At 33.8% G+C, this 13,235-nt stretch overlaps 1 protein-coding gene across 1 annotated transcript; it reads right to left on the reverse strand.

Moving 5' to 3' along the window:
* Window positions 1-2,422: 2,422 nt before the first annotated feature.
* On the reverse strand, window positions 2,423-9,981 carry LOC137810384 (uncharacterized). The gene is made up of 8 exons (XM_068611621.2): window positions 7,414-9,981; window positions 6,691-6,820; window positions 6,497-6,585; window positions 5,944-6,182; window positions 5,252-5,338; window positions 4,417-4,516; window positions 4,088-4,280; window positions 2,423-3,992 (listed from the first exon to the last, which is right to left on the reverse strand). Exons 1-8 carry the CDS (start codon window positions 9,640-9,642, stop codon window positions 3,196-3,198), a joined length of 3,864 nt encoding a protein of 1,287 aa, XP_068467722.1. The 5' UTR covers window positions 9,643-9,981; the 3' UTR covers window positions 2,423-3,195.
* Between the last annotated feature and the right edge of the window lie 3,254 nt (window positions 9,982-13,235).

Consider the following 13,235-nt stretch of genomic DNA (forward strand, 5'->3'; position numbering starts at 1 on the left):
CTTTGTTCCCCAGATTATACTTGTTGTCTTTAAACCAGGGGCACAAGGTGGGAGAGGTAGGTGTGTGGGAAGAGTCGGGTTGGTGCTGGCGGTTAAGGTGGAGACGGGAAAGATTTGAGTGGGAATCCGCTCTAGTACAAGAACTTGAAGTGCTCATAACCACGACAACCATTCTTAAAGAAGAGAAGGACGTCCAGGTATGGGGGAACGAGGAGAAAGGGTGCTTCTCAGTCAATAATGCTTACGTGTGTCTATCAAAACAAGGAAGAGGGCCTCAACATGATGTCTTTAAGTCGCTGAGGGAAGCTAAGGCGTTCCCAAGTGCGGTGACTGTAGCGTGGAGAATTATGATGGATAGACTTCCTACTAGAATATGTTTGAGAAGGAGAGGGGTGTTGATGGAAACAACCTTATGTGCTCTTTGCCAGACAAAGGATGAATCGTGTCAACATCTTTTTTTGGATTGTAAATATGCTAATCAAGTGTGGTCCATGTGCTTCAAGTGGATTGGAATGTTGTTTGTTCAACACAATGATATAATGACGCACTTCGAGAGCTTCAACCTGTTTCAGGTTAGTCATAATCAAAACCTGGTTTGGAAAGGGGTTTGGGCAGCGGTAGTCAGGTGTATTTGGGATCAGAGGAACTTGGTAGTTTTCAAACAAGGCGTTGTAGATGCAGAAGAAATTTTTCAGCAAGCACAAATTAAATCTTGGCAATGGCTGAAACATAAGACAAGTTCCTTTAACTACTCCTTAGTGGATTGGGTCCTGAATCCAATGTGCTGCATAAAAAGCTACAAATAACTAGATCTTGGTGACATGCTCGGTGGAGGAAAGGAGGAGATGTTGCTAGCGTGGGAATAAGGCATTGGTAGTGTGCTGGTTGCAGGGTTTAGAGGTTGCTGACTAAAGGTTTTAGTTTCCATTGGTCTTGTCCTGTTCTGTAGGTACCGACTGAACTGGCCAGCTTAGTTTCTCAGACAGATCGGTGGTGAATTGCCCCTGTCATGCTCATTGGATTGGAAGCTGTTGTCACAGTCATACTTGCGGGATGGTGCTTTTAATTCTCCTATGGAAGGTTGCAATGCAGCTGGCTACAGTGGGCGAACCTGAGCAAAGGAGTACCTCAGGGTTCTCCTTGGAAGGGTGAGGTCTATTGTTTGGTGTAAGTAGCGGAAGGCAAGGGTTCTGACTCTAGAGCATCTGAAGGACTGTTATGTGGAAGGAGTTAAGGAGGGGTAAGTAGTACCCTAAGAAGCTATGGTTAAGTGCAAGAATCAAATTGCCTAAAGTGTAAAGTGGTATGGTGAAATCAACATGGTTGCGTGGTAGACATGATGTGGCACGGTCTAAGGGAGCCTTATAGCAGAAACTAACTGGTTTTTACTGGTTTGGGGACTTAGGCCAACCGTCCAATTGGGACGATCTTCCATCAACTGCAATACCAAAGGACTTGGACCTGGAGCAATAGATCAGACCCAATTACTATAAAGGTGAGCAGGTGCATCTGTGACCTAGGGGTTGCAGCTGTGGTTACATGAGCTATAGAATGGGTTGGAGGTGTGTAGTTGGGCTTATACATGGTTGACATATAGTGCTCTAGGTGCATATGGCTCTGCAGAAGCAATTTTTAATCAGGACTTATCAAGCCTAGATGGTTGAGCTTGTGGGAACCTGATACTTGCATCTGTATTTTAAGCTTGTAAAGGGTTGGGGTACCCCTTAAGTATCCCAATTTAATTTTCATTAATTCATTGCTGATAAAAAAAAATATACTAAGAAAATTAATAAGGTTAATCAACAATTAAACACTAGGTAATATATTTCTAATTACAATCCATGTCCTTAATCCGATCCATTGACACAAAACTCATGATAATCATATAAATACACAGATTCCAAGAATCATGTACGTTATTATTATACACTGAATACACCAAGTGCTGACTACCGAAATCTCACTTGAGTGTCGGAGTACCTTTTGCAGGCACCATCCGAGCTTGAGTTCACAAGGACGAGAGAAGGCAAAACGAGTACTAAGAGTTCACACAGAGGGGGGAGAAACCGACCGAGAAAAAAGAACAATTATTCGGTTTGAACCACGTTCGACAACAAACTCATTTATCTAAAAAATATCAACATATAAACACTACTTAAGTGATGTAAGTTTCTCTTTGGTCGTTAATTTCATTATTCATATCTATTATTATATATATATATATATATATATATATATATATATATATATATATTACTACCAAGTTCTTCTAGAACATTGCACCTAAGTGTCTGCATTTCAATCACTTCATTAAAAGTAATTACCATAACCATTTTCACAATAAAAATAAAGTTACAAAAAAAATATTATAACAGAAGTAAAATTGTAAGAAGAATATGTATATTAGTATAGATGCCTGACATGAAAAATGTGGAGTTTAATTGCAGAAAGTAAAAAAGTAGAAGATAAAAAGCTATAGTGAAATACAATTGTTAATTGATGCACAGTGCACACCAAATTCTACAAATATGGCAGAAATTGACCACAAGCCGAATACAAGGAGCTCGAATTGGAATGCAAAAGACATAATTCTTGCTTCCCATAATTACTCATTAAATACAGACAAGTCATATTAAACACATGCTACCAATATGTGTAAAAAAGGGAGTCAAAAACACCATAAAAAATCTATGTAAAAAATTTGCTCACAGTACAGTTGCTTATGTCATATGATGATTGCTGAATTGCTACGGACATTGGTGGCACAAAGGAATTGAGCAGAAACCACTCTACCACATTCAGCTATATATACAATAGGAACCGCACAATCGTCTAATGCAACTCAAAGTATTTGCTTCTGTTGAAAAACCGCTGTATATTAACTCCCAGTAATTTTTTTACCTATTCGGCTAAATGCAACAGGTCTGGCGCCAGATGCAGTTGAATACTTTCGGCAGACGAAACATTCACATACAATGAAGTTAGCTAATTTTAACCTTGAAAATCACCCATAAATGACAAGGGACCAAACAATATTTCCTTCAAAACCAACGGAACGAATTCATAATACCCTGATCCAACACGATGTAGAAGCTTCAAAAGCCTTGAAAATTGACTTGCACACAAGCAATGAAGCTCCGAAAAGAAAACTAGCTTATGATAACATGTGGTGCAGTACAGGACTCAGTCATTCTGCTAGACCAGAACTGTCTCAGAACTAACGCCAGAAGCATTTACAGCACTTACATCCTTCTCATTTTCACATCCAATTTCATTTTTGGAATCAGATTCTACCTGCAACAAACTCTTATCAGCAAGTTTGAGAGCAGATCTGGAGTCATCTATATTTTGATCATCCCCCTTTCTAGTATTCTCTTCCGGTAAATTACTTGAAGGAACGGCTTCAAGAGAGTCATTCATACAAACCTCTTTAGTAGGTGAAGTATTGCCTGCCTTTTGAGAACCCAACACTGGATTAATGTCAAGCTCTGACGAATCACAATTCATAGCAGTGAATGAGTGACATTTCTTGTCAAGGTTTTCTGGTGAACATGGATCAGAAGAAGTTTCCTTAACCAAAGTTTGAACGTTTGGAATATCTTCTGAGTGACTACTCTCAGAATTGTCATTAGGAGAAATGGACTGACATTTCGAAGGAGAACTTAATTTATCAACAGGAGCAGCAGGCACCACTTTATTCTTCATTTCTAGTGCACTGTGACTAGTTCTAGAATGAGAAATACATTTATCTGAAACTGAATCAGACACCATTTCCTCGGAATCAGATTTGGAACAGAGAGTCCCCTCAACCAAAATATGGTTGTTTAGTTCTTCAGAAGCATCACTGCATTCATCATTCGTCTCATTAGCAGGATTTGAACTAACATCATCACTTCCATGAGCATCTTGTGGAGTTAAAGAACCCATATCTGACCGATTTTCCATTTTCATAGGGGTAAAATCATTGCCTCCATTTCCCATTTTCTCAGAACCTGTCAGGAAAAAAAAGTAAAACTTATGTAAAGGGAAAAGTAACTTCAGAATTTTTTTTATAAAAAAACAGCATAAACAGATGCAGTTTTATTACCCTCACGTTTTCCTTGTTCAACTAACAGCTTCTGTAACATATCTATACCAGGGAAGACCATCATATTAAGTGACTTCATTTCTTGCCTGAGTGAATTGTCTAGATGTGTGAAGCCAAAAATCGTTGTCCATGTATGTGTGAGTTCAGCAATTGCAGGAATAACTAGTTTTTCAACTTTGAGAGAGCAAAGGGCCTTTTGATCAAGGAGGAACAAATGAGATAAGAATGAGTCAACGTCAATAAAAGATGCATGCAAAAAGGTCCAACCAAAATTTTAAACAGATTTTAGGTGCAAGGAAATCACAAAGAACCATAGCTTAAAGGTTTACCGATTCAATGGCAGAAAAGAGCCGGCGGCACATCCCCTGGCACCTATATACATGGCGAGTTCCAATGAATGGCATCTCTGCTATCTTAGTTCCATGCAACCTAAGACATGAAAGTAAATATTTACATGTATACTCCCAAACTAACATAAATATACAGCAACATAGATATAAGTTATGAGAGTGAGAGATCAAGAAAACAGCCATGGCCTTCTACCATCCTTTTAGGCTAAAAGATCAGTAAAACTGAATGTTACTTTCAAGAAGGTTAGAAACAAGAGCAAGTGGCTGCCCAATGCCACTCATGCTTTACTTGTTACAAAGTGATATGGCATTGTTGTATAAAAGCCATAGGATTAGGGCACTGCCAAACTTATGAATCCTTTCTCCTCACCATTGCCACATTGGTAATTTCTTACTCATTTTAACAGACTAGTGTATGAAAAAGAGAAGCTCTCTCTTAAGTAGTCACACTAGTGTATCATAGTTAGCAAATTCAAAAGACTAGTCATATAAAAAAGAAAAGCTCTCTTTAAAGCAATTGAAGTAAGCCAATCCATACTTTACATTATAATGAATTTCATTCTACATGATCACAAAAAATTCTCTAAGTAACTACAATGTTATATTTTTTCGTTGTCAAGTGTCAACCACTCATCTTCCTTAGTTCCCCTCATTTTTCTATGGTAGATCTGTAATTGGGTAGACTTTTCAATCAATTGCAACTGAAAATCCTTTCACTATCCCAAAGTCTACTATATCTGCAGTTTTCCCTCTTGAAAAAAAAGCTCAAATATCAAGTAAATGAGTCCACAGGGCAAAGTCTGAGTCTTAGTACCTGATAGATGCTGCAGCAATTATTTCATCCCCTCTTTCCAAAATAGCAGCATAAAATCCACCATAGCTCAACCGGCTAAAGTTTGATCTGAAATGAAAAATAGACAGAGAAAAACAGTTAGGCTAGAAATATCTAACGGAAAACAAAAATATACAGAGAGAGTAACTTTGATCTATTAATTTAATGTTCTTCAAGCACAATGTCGAGGTGCATGACAATACCATGATATTAACACCCGAAGCTACCATTGTTGCTTGAAAAACTGTACCCTAAACCCTAATTTTACATCTTAAAAAAACTTTCAAATTTTTTGTAGTTTCCAGTATTTTTTTCTTCTAAACTTAATTTTTTGATATTTCAACTCTACCATAAACCCAAAAAGATCTGAACTAAAAATAATATTTTGATGGTTTTATGTTGACGAAAATCAACAAGGGGGTCACAAATTTGCTTGATTTTTAAAATAAAAGACTTAATTAGCTTGGAAAAAAAACATTTGGAGACCAAAACCACACATAACTCAAATTAGAGGAACCAAGAGTGCAAATATGCAATTAAGCCTAAATTAATCGTCTCATTTCCTACCAGTTTAAATTATCAAGCAGTCAACATCATGTGCAAAGTCAGACAGTATTAAAAGTTAAAACAACAAAAAGGAACACATAGGTATGATGGTTTACTCTAGAGCTCACCCAGTATTATATAAAACGTTACGGATTAAATTGATCCCACTCCTCCGATCAACAACAGGTAAAAAGCATTCATCCATCACAGCCAGTCCAATAGCCAACTTTGAATTGCATTCAACTCTCTGGGTAATTCCCCTGCAAGCTGCCTCTGAGTCTTCATCTGTTCTATGAATGAGAGACCATGAAAAACCCGCTTCTAGTTCATGCTTGGTACCAAGGTATTTCTTCAAGTGTTCAGAAATCTGTAAAAGTACAATATAACAATAATACTAACGAGTCAGAATCTGGCCTTACCATAGCAGCAATACAAAAGTTCACTTCTAATTTTACTCTTCCTTGGAAAATTACCATTCTAAGAAACAATTAAAATACACAATCCTCCAAAAAGAAAGTTACTCAGAGTCGTGAAAGAAACACAAATTGCATAGACTAGTGCAAAAGCATAAGTGGTACTCATGGATGCGTAATTATACAGTATAAAATTGTTAGAAATAAATATATGTTTTTCATGTTATACTTCAGAACTTGGAAAACCAGAAACAACTGTAAGAGGTACCTCTTTACACTCTTTCCCACAAAAAGAAAGGCTTGAAGTATTCAAGCTATTAGGATTGGTATCCATCTCCTCAGAGCAAGAGTCATGATCTATGCAAATGAAAAGAATAACTTAAATGAAGTCAAAGGAAAAAAAAAATAAGGGATATAAACATATTGAAGAAACATCAAATATAAATGAGTCAAAGTGAATACATTTCTTCTCACATAAGTTGCATGTCCGTAGGACATACACAGATGCATCATCTTTTTCAGATGTCCTAGTAGCTATGCCACAAAATTTACAGGTGCAATTTGTACAATGCCATTCACCAGCAGGAAGCATCTGCAACAACATAAATGGATTACTAATGAAGAAAACCATCCTCCTATAATTATTAGCAAATAATCATGTTACTAAAATAAGGTACAGCGTGCAATTGCACCAAGTCAATAACACCTCTGTCAAAGTGTCAATAATTGATTATTATAGTTTTTGTGTAGAAGAACACTGACTATACCGTGTGAAAACCAATACAAAATGCCTACTAGATATAAAAGAAGTTAGTCCTGTGGAGTTATTGACTTAGTTATAAAAACTATTCTACGGGTAGGCATTCAGCAGGCACAAATTTTGTCTAAAGATACAACTTTTTGTCATTCCCCAACAGACATGAGGCAAAAACATAATAACAAGAAATCTTCAGTCCCTTTGACGTCATAGCAAAAAAGCTACCAACAAATAGAAATTATTGTCCCACTTCCACCACCCCAAACAAAAATTAGACAAACCAAATGGCATCAGAAAGGGGCATCATAAATTTAATATGCTACTGTTCACTAAGAGACTATGCAAGACAATTCAGAGAACAAATATGAACTATGTTGAGAAGTGAGAACCATAACAACACATATGGAGAATAAAATATGCACACATACTTGAATATCCAAGCAACTCTGATGAAATGTTGATGGACAACCATCACAACAGATTAAATCCCCTCCATCTCCACATATACCACATGTATCATCGTTTGGATCATTGCCATCAATATCCACTGAATGGAAACCAATTTTTTCAGAATGCTCTTGTCTGTTCCATGCATCTATTTGGCATTGTAGAAGAGAAACACCAGATTCCAAATATATATTTTGATATGGCTGTGGCAATTTGCTTCCTGCATGAAGTTCAAACTTTGAAACTGTAAGGATCTTACTGCAGCAGCCACAATGAATGCCATCTCTTGTGATCCACCCCTCCAGAAGGACTTTTTTCCGTCTGCGGTACTGAACCTTTTGACTTAACTCTACAGTTCCAGAGTCAATTAACCAGGCAAGAACTGTCCTTTTCCCCACATATGGGACAAAGCCATCAGATTCTGAATTTGATCCTTTATTAGAACTGCGAACTAGCAAGGTACATCTTCCATGTTTTTTACTCTTCCTTCCGTGTATATGAGGATCACCTCCAAATAATGATTTTTCTATTCCATCACTTGAGTGATGGGTAGCATTCTGGATTTTAGTGCGAGCAGTGGTAATGGTATTTTCAGACATTTTACTTTTCATTGACTTACTTCCCTGCTTTATAAAGGAGCTTAACTTCTCCTCATTGCTGTCACTATCTGTGCTATTCATATCACACTTGTTGCTGGCAGATCTCTTTCTTTGCGGCTCTTTTTCATTACGACTTTCACTGTCATATTTTTTCTTCTTCTTTTTCAATTCTTTCTCCATTTTCTTTCTAGTTTTCCTTGTAAGCTGACTGAGCACCTCATCTGCAATAGGAGCAAAAGAAGAACTATCCCCTTTGGCCTTGACCTCCTTAGCATCATCATTCAATTGCTTTTGAAGCGCATCATAGGCCTTGATGATGGACCAATAGGCTGTACCTGCTGGATTAATGTAAACTGCATCCAGGTAGTCTCTGTTCCTTCGAGGTCTATAGTCTATAGTCCAACCTGAAGTCAGCAGCATCTCCCTTATTCGCTCTCGCAGTTTCTGTTTTTCTGTACCACTACCACGCTTGACTTTCCCATCTTTTGTTCCTGCGGTGGGGAGTTTTTCGAGCACAGGTGTCTGCTCATCCTCAGAAATTATTTCTTTTGCAGGCTTATGAGTTTCAGTATTTCTTATTCCCGGATTCAGTGATGCATCACTGTTATCTGAATCCCCTTCATCACCCTTACTGTCTTTGCTTGACAAGGATTTTCTGGATGATACCCGCTTCTTCTCTGGCCTCTTGACTAATCTTGGTTTCTCAACAGGTTTTGTTTCCGTGTATGATGAAGGACGACTTGGAATATTCTTCTTGACAGTCTCTTCAGTCTTTATCCTCTTGGTAGGCTCTTCAGTTTTCAACCTTTGTCTGCTTTCTACAGGCTTGTGATGATCATAATACTGTTCTGATGGCCCACGCACCTTCTTCTTATTAACCATTACCTTCAAAACGCCATTCTTCCCCTGAACCCTGATGGACTCATCTGAATTAAACTTCTCCCTCTGCGAGGATATAGGTACCCGAGTCCCATCCCTGTTCATCTTGAACCTACTGTGATCAACATCATCCACCGGAAACAAGCCACTAGGCCTGTCACCATAGGAGTTCTTTTTCTTATCGAGAACTCGTCCACTTGACCCTGCTTTGAATTCCCTGTCAATGCCACCTCTAGCAGCATGCACTGATCCCATAAACCTTCCTCCTCCATGACCAACTCCATTATCATCTAAATGCCTCCTCCTTGTGTTTTCCACACCCATTCCATCATATTCATCAAAATCATAAACATCCAACTTACTACGCTTCCTTTCCCTCGGGTCCAAACCTTTCTCCGCAGCAATACCTTCCCCACTACCCCTAATTCGTTCCACTCTGTCCCTTTTCCGACTAATTTCACTCCCACCCCGCTCAGAGGCAGCCAAACCATTGCAAACTCGAATAGTCTCAGGACCAAGCCTTCTACCAGGAGGAACCAGCAGCTCGTCGCTTGATCCAGAATCACTCAAGGAAACTTTCATGTTGGCCCTTTTCTTCGATTCATAGAGCTTCCTAGACGAGGAAGCAGTAGCACCCAATCCATCCCCTTTCTTTCGCACAATTAAACAACCCGAGGAGTTCCTGCTCTTCACAACAACCCCAGAACCACCCGATCTCACGCCTGATTCCATCTACCAAAGCCCCTCGCCCAAAATTAGCATCACCCGCAATCAAAACTAAACCCTAATTCCCAGATCTGAAGCTAAACCAATCCTAATTCTTCAAAGCTCCTCCCTCCCCTCGGACCAAAGCAAAATTTCAACGGTTTCTTACCTCGCCGGAAAATCCACGGATTCCGTCCCTCGCCGTAAATTCTGGGACGCGAGTGGGACGCAAGTCCCCGCCGAAACTGATCCGATAGCAACCCACGCCGGAGAGAAATTAACGAAAATTGACGAGAGAAAGAGAGATTATAAGAGATGTTTGGGTTGTGATTTGCATATGCAATGCCTAAGCCAACAAGGATAAAACTCTTTTATCTTGTTCAGAGTGTTGGTTAATTTAGATAATAAATAATACTAAATTTATTATCACTTTTATTATCTTTTTCATATCTAACTATTTTTCATTTAATCAATTAGTGTATCTTAGTTATATCTTTTTTATAAAAAAATTATAAAGGAAAGTATTTTTATCCATGTTAGGAGATAATTAATTTATCTTAATATAGTTTAGATTTAGTAAAAATTTAGTTGATAGAGAGAATAATTTAAAAACAATAAAATCACTTAAATTCATTATTATAGTTCCACTAATGTTCAATTTTGATATTTGTAAAATTTTATTTATAGATTTAGTTCTTTAAAATTCTTAAATTAAGGACTTTAATATACTGTTAATATGCTATCTGTTACTAAAAAAATATAGAAAAGTTAAGATTACTATAGAGACTACAAGTGAATTCAAGAAAAATAATATTAATGTTTAATTAATATATAATAACTACATGAAAATTAAACCACACATATAGTTATTTTGTAGGCTCAATATATTTCATAATATTAATATTAATATTAATATATATATATATATATAGTGTGTGAAATTAATTTTGAGATTCTTTTGTTACTAATGTCTTGAATAGTTAACCTTTGTATTAATTTGCAAACTTGTTCATTCAATTATTTAAGTGTGATAATGAGTGAGTTAGTTTTTTATTTTAATTTATGGAGTATAATTAACTAATAAGCACAATAAATGTTTGAAAAATCTAGTTCCATTTTTAAATATTCAAGAAATATTAATAACTTGCTTTAAATTTGTATTCAAATTCATTAAAAAAAAAAAATTAATTGATATATGTTCTTATAGTCTAAATATAATTTAAATACATTTACAACTTTATATTTTTCTATGAATTGCAAAGTAACTAAATATCACCCTAAATTGCACTTATTGTTTGGTTTTCAAATTAATAAAGTTTCATTGTTACATAAACAATGACAACATAATTAAATAATTTTAATTTTACTAAACATTTATAAAACTTGCATTCAAACTTATTTTTATATTTATCTCTATATAATTGAATTATTCTACATTGGTACAACTTCAACACAATGAAAAAAAAAACCAATTATTATATTGGCATGATAAACAAATGCGTAAAATTTAAATAAATAATGGTACACAAACATGAAATTCAATAAATATATTATTAAGCTACAATTAGATATTAGTATATTAATATAATACGATAATACAATATTATTTATTTATTTTAATATAATAAAAAATATATATAATCTGCAATCGATTTTCCATTTGTTATATACAAATTGATTTTTTATTGTATCTGAGATAATATTTTTAAGTTATCATACAAAATATATAATAAAAAATATTGATAGAAAAAATAATAATAAAGAAAAAAGTAAAAAAAAAAAAGACTCCTAAATAAATTTAAAAACTGCAACTATACACATTTTAGTATAATTAAACTGTTTAAAATGTTTGAGTTCAGTATAATTACAACATAATATTAATACAATAAATAATATGTTTAATCATTTTATTTGTATAGAATAAACCAATCATATATACTTATATATAAAAGATTCTCTACTATTATAACTGTTTTTTTAATCTAAATTTGTTATCATTTTATTTTTATTAACATTTATTTTAGATATTTTAATTCTTTTTTATTTTTTAAGTATCTACTAAATAATTAATTATTTTTATAATTAATTGAAAACTATTTTGTTTTTCAAAACTAATATAGTGTCATTAAAAGATTTTAAGAACTAAAGTAGTTTTTTTTTCATATATTTATTTCTTTTAAAATTATAATTTTTTTATAATTTGATTTAGTTATTATCTCTTTTTATCATTTAATTTTTTAACAAAATATAAATTTAAATAAATATGTATTTAAATATTAAATATAAATATACATCAATAATAAAAATAAAAATATGTGAACACACATAAACATTGTATTTCTACTAATATAAAATAAATAAAATAATATATATTTATTTTGGACTAAATTTCCTATTTAGCACCATTTACACTTTTATTTTCCCATCTAGCATCCTTTTGTTTTTATTTCCCTATCTAGCACCCTTTTGTTTTTATTTCCATATCTAGCACTCTTTTATTTTTTATTTCTCTATGTAGCACCATTTCAATTTTTATTTTTTTTTTAATTTTAATCTTGAATGCATTAAAAAATAAGTATTTTTAATGTTTAAAATAGTTAGAAATATAACTAATGAATAAAGATATGAGTTTTTACAAAATAAAAATAAAAAAGTAATAAATTAAAAATGTTTAGTTTAAAATTATTTTTTTAAGAATGAAGAAAATAAGAAATTAAACCCTACAACAACATAAAATTGAATCTATAAACATAAATTAGTATTTATTTTAATTATTATTGGTGATGTAATCATGTTAATTTCAAGTAAAAAATAAAGGACATAATTATAAAAAAACCAAAGTCAATTAGTATTAATTAATAATGGACACACAAATAATATTGAAGTTTCCACCCTAAACGCAAAATCCTAAAATAAAAAACTAATGCAAATGCTACACTTAATTCTTAAAAACGAGAAAAAAAAATGCAAAAATAAATAAATATAGAAAATAAAAAACAAAATAATAAAATAAAAACAAAAATAAATAAAAAATGGCAGAAAAAAATAATAACTAAAAACATAGAAGATATAAAATAAAGGCAAAACAAAATAAGATAAAGATATCAGATATAAAAAAAAATCCAACACAAGATAAAAATAAGAGATTTAAGACGATAATAAATAAGTAGATGTTGATCATAAAAAAAAATGAAAGACGATCATTCATTTAATATTTTCTTTAATAGTACATTAAATATTTTGTGCGAAATGAAACATAATTAATGATGAAAAATTGCACAATCCTGAAATGTTGGGACATATTCTTTGTGTGTGTCATGATGTTTGACAATATGAACATTTTTTTTTCCGATCAAGTTGTTCTCTTAAGTCCATATCAGACATTATTCGACTTGACTTAGGTCTCCCTTTGAGGTTATTTTCATGTCGGAACTTGTGCATAGTATTTAATCAGTATATGCAGACCAATACTCTTCATTTTTTAGTTTCATCAAATAGTCTTTCGTAGTAACATGAAAGACTTCAGATTTTGCATTTAGGATAGACACTTCAATATTATTTGGGTGTTCAATATTAATTAATTCTAATTGACTTTGATTTTTTTATAATTATGTCCTGTA

This window comes from Phaseolus vulgaris, chromosome 2 (genome assembly GCF_051622355.1).
Source record: "Phaseolus vulgaris cultivar YP4 chromosome 2, ASM5162235v1, whole genome shotgun sequence".
NCBI lineage: Eukaryota > Viridiplantae > Streptophyta > Magnoliopsida > Fabales > Fabaceae > Phaseolus > Phaseolus vulgaris.

Coding starts and splice junctions, on each gene's coding strand:
- LOC137810384 (XM_068611621.2), bottom strand. CDS start 9,642: ATGGAATCAGGCGTGAGATCGGGTGGTTCTGGGGTTGTTGTGAAGAGC. Junction 6,586..6,690: donor CAACTTATGTGAGAAGAAAT/GTATTCACTTTG, acceptor TCATTTGCATAG/ATCATGACTCTTGCTCTGAG. Junction 6,183..6,496: donor GTGGGAAAGAGTGTAAAGAG/GTACCTCTTACA, acceptor GTACTTTTACAG/ATTTCTGAACACTTGAAGAA.